General features: G+C 60.1%; 2 protein-coding genes across 6 annotated transcripts in view; both read left to right on the top strand.

Moving 5' to 3' along the window:
- Positions 1–3,999, top strand: part of LOC110391136 (cytochrome P450 4F22) — a gene marked incomplete at its 5' end in the record, with an annotated part of 6,292 nt that extends 2,293 nt beyond the window's left edge. Inside the window, 7 exon segments of the mRNA XM_021382878.1 lie at positions 426–693; positions 1,759–1,825; positions 1,893–2,022; positions 2,095–2,228; positions 2,314–2,378; positions 2,480–2,562; positions 3,757–3,999. Coding sequence (XP_021238553.1) covers positions 426–693; positions 1,759–1,825; positions 1,893–2,022; positions 2,095–2,228; positions 2,314–2,378; positions 2,480–2,562; positions 3,757–3,934 — 925 coding nt within the window.
- Positions 3,841–5,547, top strand: part of MCOLN1 (mucolipin 1) — an 8,433-nt gene continuing 6,726 nt past the window's right edge. For 2 of the 5 annotated variants that reach the window (XR_002433986.1, XM_021382873.1), the window contains exons 1-2: positions 4,471–4,570; positions 4,662–4,858. Coding sequence is in view for 2 of the 5 variants with exons in the window: in XM_021382873.1 (XP_021238548.1) it covers positions 4,555–4,570; positions 4,662–4,858 (213 nt within the window). In the remaining 3 variants the exon portion in view is untranslated. Of the gene's footprint in view, positions 3,973–4,470; positions 4,571–4,661; positions 4,859–5,547 lie in introns of those variants that run through there. The other 3 variants (XM_021382874.1, XM_021382876.1, XM_021382877.1) reach the window with 3 other exon arrangements.

Here is a 5,547-nt window from a genome sequence, read left to right as displayed (position 1 = left end):
ATTTGATTTGATTTGATTTGATTTGATTTGATTTGATTTCATTTCATTTCATTTCATTTCATTTCATTTCATTTCATTGTATTGCATTTGGGATAGGGTTAGGGTTAGGGTTAGGGTTAGGTCTTGAGTTACTGTTATCCCAAAACTTGATCCCCTATTTCCCCACCTCCATCCCAGTCCCCCACTGGGGTCCCCCTGTGCTTTGCACTCTTCACCTCATCACTGTCCCCACACCCCCTCAAGCATCACCCCAGCTTGGCTCTGTTGCCACTCCACGTCCCCATCATGGCCACATTGGTGACATGATGGCCCATGGGGGCCACATTGGGGACATGATGGCCCATGGGGGCCACGTTGGTGACATGATGGCCCATGGGGGCCACGTTGGTGACGTGATGGCCCATGGGGCCCACGTTGTCACGCAGGCAGCGCAGTGATTACATCGCAGCCATCCTGGAGCTCAGCACTCTGGTGGTGCGGCGGCAGCAGCACCTGCTCCACTACACCTCGTGGCTCTACCGACTCTCAGCTGATGGACGACGCTTCGCCCGAGCCTGTGCCACGGTGCACAGCTTCACTGCCGACGTGGTGCAGCGCCGGCGCCAGGAACTCAACCGCCTCGGCCACCAGGCATGGCTGAAGGGCCGCCAGGGGCGAAGCATGGACTTCATTGACCTCCTGCTGCTCACCAAGGTGGGGAACGGGGATGAGGTTGAGAATGGTGGGGTCATGGGGAGGATTGGTTAGTTGTAGGGCGGTGGCCATAGGGAGATCATGGTGGCCACAGGGAGATCATGGGGATCAAGAGAAGAGTTGGGACCGTAGAAGTGATTGGCCGTAGGGTTGAGGCTATGGAGAAGACTGGCCACAGGGAGGTCATAGTGGCCATAGGGAGATTGTGGTGGCCATGGTGAGGGTTGGCAGTGGTGTTGAGGCCGTAAGGGAATGGATGTTGCCAAGGAAGTGGTGATGGCCAAGAGAATAGTGGTGGTTACGGGGAAGGTTGGCTGTAAGGTGGTGGCCATAAGGAGGTCATAGTGGCCATAGAGAGACTGTGGTAGCCTTGAGGAGGGTTGGCTGTAGGATGGTGGCCATAGGGAGGTCATGGTGGCCATTGAGAGATCATGGGGAGCAAGAGAAGAGTTGGGAGTATGGGGGTGGTTGGCCACAGGGAGGGTGTAGTGGCCATAGGGAGATTGTGGTGGCCATAGGGAGATTGTGGTGAGCAAAAGAAAGGCTGGGCCTGTGGAGGAGGTTGACCATAGTGTGGTGGCCATAAGGAAGGTTGACCATAGGATGGTGGCCATAAAGAAGTTGACTGTAGGGTAGTGGTCGTGAGGAGATGGTGTGTGCCAAGAGAATGGTGGTGGTCAAGGAGCAGGTGGTGACCAATAAGATGGTGGTGGCCATGGGATATTTTGTCCATATGGTGGTGGTCATAGCAGGACAATGGTGGCCAAGGGGGTTGTGGTGGCCTTGGGAAGGGTTGGCAGCTACAGGGTGGTGGCCAAGGCAAAAACTGGCCATGTTGTGGTGGTAGTGACCAATGGGATGTTGGTGACCATGGGGCAGTGATGGCCACAGACTGCTGGCATGAGAATCATGGTGATCATGAGGGCAGCATTGGCCATATGAAGGACTGGCCCTATGCTGGTTGCCATGGGATGACCATTGGTGGCCATGCAGGCATTGGAAAGGGTTGAGTGTCACATGGCAGCCATGGGAAGACCATTTGGTTGCCACTTGTCACCCTTGCAGGATGAGGACGGCAATACTCTGTCTGACGAGGACATCTCAGCTGAAGCTGACACCTTCATGTTCGAGGGTGAGGGAAGGCCACCTGTTGCCACTGGGGTCCATGATGTCCCCCCACTCATCCCATGCCTCCGCAGGGCACGACACAACGGCCAGTGGCTTGGCATGGCTGCTCTACAACCTGGCCCACCACCTGCACTACCAGGAGCAATGCCGTCAGGAGGTCCATGAGCTCCTCAAGGGCAGAGATGTGGAGGAGATAGAATGGTGAGAGTTCCCCCAGTGTCACCCCCCGCCATGCAGCTTGGGGACTGCAGTGCCACCATCCTTTGCCCCCAGGGAGGATCTGTCCCTCCTGCCCTTCACCACCATGTGCATCAAGGAGAGCCTCCGCCTGCACCCACCTGTCACCGCCGTGTCCCGGCGCTGCACTGAGGACATCACCATGCGTGACGGACGTGTCATCCCCAAGGGTACAGCTCACTTGGGGTGTGATGTCCCCGGTGTCCCCATCCCTCCTGCCTCTTGTCCATAATGCAGCCATTTCTGACCCTCCAGGGGTCATCTGCTTGATGAGCATCTACGGGACCCACCACAACCCAGAGGTCTGGCCTGAGCCCCAGGTAGAGCCACGCGTCCACCATGACATGGCCATGGGGCAACAGGACGTCCCTGTCACAGTGCCCATGTCACCCACAGTCTGCTGGTGTCCTTGTCACCGCAGGTCTACAACCCAATGAGGTTCAGCCCGGAGAACAGCAAGGGACGGTCCCCATTGGCCTTCATTCCTTTCTCTGCCGGGCCCAGGTAAACCATGGTTGGGATACAGCATCCCCATGTGCCACCTTCAGCACCCCAGGAGGTGGTTGTCACCTTGATGCCATCATGAGGACCACACATTTTGGCATGGCTATGCAAACAGTTGGCTGTATAGTGTTGGTGGAACCAGAGGAATGGTGGTGGCCATGGGGACAGCAATGCCAAGAAGAAGTGGTTGTCACCCTGCCTCCGTGGTCATCATGGGAACCACACATTTTGGTGTGGCCAAGGGAACATTTGGCCATAGTGTGGTGGTGTAGCCAAGGGGATGGTGGTGGCCATCAGGGGCATGCTGGGCCCAGGTAAGCCATGGAGGGGACACAGGTGTCCCCATGTGTCACCCCCACCACCCCAGGAAGTAGTTGTCACCTTGATGCCATCCTGGAGACCACACATTTTGGTGCGGTCATGTTAAAAGTTGGCCATAGAGTGGTGGTACTGGCCAACGGAATGGCGGTGGCCATGGAGACAGGGATGCCAAGAGGAGCTGGTTGTCACCCTGGCTCCATGGTCGTCATGGGAACCACACATTTTAGCGTGGCCATGGGAACATTTGGCCACAGAGTTGTGGTATGGCCAATGCAAGGATGGTGGCTATGGGAACAGTTGGCCATAGGGTGGTGGTAGTGGCCAGTGGAATGGTGGTGGCCATCAGGACAGCGATGCCATGGACAGGTGGTTGTCACCCTGACTCTGTGGTTGTCACGGAGGCCGCACATTTTGGCGTGGCTGTGGGGAACGTTGGCCAAAGTTTGGTGGTGGCCAACGGGATGGTGGTGGCCATGGGGAATGTTGGCCAAAGTTTGATGATGTGGCCAATGGGATGGTGGTGGCCATGGGGAATGTTGGCCACATGGTAGGGGCCAGTGGAGTGATGGTGGACGTGGGGAATGTTGGCCAAAGTTTGGTGATGTGGCCAATGGGATGGTGGTGGCCATGGGGAATGTTGGCCATGTGGTAGTGGCCAATGGGGTGATGGTGGACGTGGGGAATGTTGGCCAAAGTTTGGTGATGTGGCCAATGGGATGGTGGTGGCCACGGGGAATGTTGGCCATGTGGTAGTGGCCAATGGAGTGATGGTGGACATGGGGAATGTTGGCCATAGGGTGGTGGTAGCGGCCAGAGATGGTGGTAGCCACGGGGACAGCTATGGCCACTGGTGATGTGGGGATGTGGTGGCAGGAACTGCATCGGGCAGAGCTTTGCCATGGCCGAGATGAAGGTGGTGGCCGCGCTGACGCTTGCACGCTTCGCCATCAGGCCGGACCCGGCGAGGCCGGTGCGCCGCAAGAGCGAGCTCATCCTCCGGGCCGAGGACGGGCTCTGGCTGCAGCTGGAGCCGCTATCGGGGATGCCCTGAGGAGCAGGGACGTGGGGACGGTGGCTTGTCCTGTCCAAGTGAGGAATAAATGGTGGCACAGAGGGGACGGTGTCGTGGCGGTGATGTGGGGTGTGGAGGGGAGGGGAGGTGTCCCCTGGGTGATGGGAACGCCCCTGGGGCGCAGGGCACACACATGACAGGGACGGGACAAGGCCTCAGGCCATGGTGGGGGGTCACGGTGGGGTCAGAGGGCACTGTTAGGGGTCAGGGGTCAAGGGTCAGGGTGCAGAGCGTGAGGGCAGCCCTTCTTGACCCCAACGCACTGCACCACCAGAGTGCATAGCAACGAGTGGGCGGGGCCACGGTGTCATAGCAACCAGTGAGTGGGGTTCTGGTATCATAGCAACCAGTGGGCGGGGTTATGGTATCATAGCAACCAGTGGGCAGGGTTACCGTATCATAGCAACGAGTGGGAGGGGCCACGATATCATAGCAACGAGTGGGCGGGGCTACGGTACCATAGCAACGAGTGGGCGGGGATACTGCATGCTTAGCGGCGATTGGGCGAGGTTACGACTGAATGGGCGGGGCCAAAAGGGGTGGGGCGGTGGCTTCCGGTCACGTGAGGGGGGCGGCTGAAGCCGCGCCGCGGCGGCGCCATGGCGGCCCCATCCGGTGTGTGGAGGCCGCGGGCAGCGATGGGGGGAGCGGAGTGGGGCGGGGGGGGGTCCCCGCTGCCAGCCCCTCACCGACCCGTTCCCCTCAGAGACGGAGCGGCTGCTGAGCCGTGCGCCCGGCTACGGCGCGACGGAGGCTCCGGCGGTGGAGGAGGAGGAGGAGGAGGAGCTGCGGCGCCGCCTGAAGTATTTCTTCATGAGCCCCTGTGACAAGTACCGGGCCCGGGGACGGCGGCCCGTGAAGCTCGGGCTGCAGCTGGCCAAGATCCTGCTGGTCACCGTGCAGGTGGGAGCGGGGAGGGTGTTTTGGGGGCACTCTGGGGCTTGGGGACACTGGGGAGGGGATGCAGAGGGGCAGTGGGCGCTGGGGAGGGGTGGCCCTGGGGCTTGGGGGCGGCAGGGAGGGGGTCATTGGGTGTAGGGACACTGGGTAGGGGGAGATGTGGGGTTTGGGGACAGGGAGGAGACTGTGGTGGGCATAGGGACACGAGGGAAGTGTGGCCATGGGGCTTGGGGACGCTGGGGATGGAAGGTATGGGGACGCTGAGGAGGGGGAGGCTTGGGGACAGTGGGGGGCAGTGGGTGTTGAGATGCATGGAGGGTGGCCCTTGGGCTTGGGGACACCATGGATGGGACATGAGGCGTTGTGGCAGTGGGGAGACCGGGGGTTTAGGGACAACTGGGAGGGGGACAATAGGGGCAGTGGGAATGGGGACACAGGGGAGGGGTGGCCCTGGGGCTTAGGGACACCAGAGGAGGACAGTGAGAGTGGGTGTTGAGGAAGGGGGAGGCCTGGGGACACCGGGGAGGGGGACAGTGATCATAGGGATGCTGGAGGTGGGGAGCTCTGGGGTTAGGGGACACTGTGGAGGGGACATTGGGCTTGGGGACACTGGGGGAGAGTGGCTCTAGGGCATCAGGACAATGGAGAGGGGGCACTGAGGGGACAGTGGGCACTGGGGCATGGGGAGCGGT

This window comes from Numida meleagris, unplaced genomic scaffold (assembly GCF_002078875.1).
Source record: "Numida meleagris isolate 19003 breed g44 Domestic line unplaced genomic scaffold, NumMel1.0 unplaced_Scaffold303, whole genome shotgun sequence".
NCBI lineage: Eukaryota > Metazoa > Chordata > Aves > Galliformes > Numididae > Numida > Numida meleagris.
Note: the sequence above shows the minus strand (reverse complement) of the source record. Positions and strands in the feature narration are given on the sequence as shown.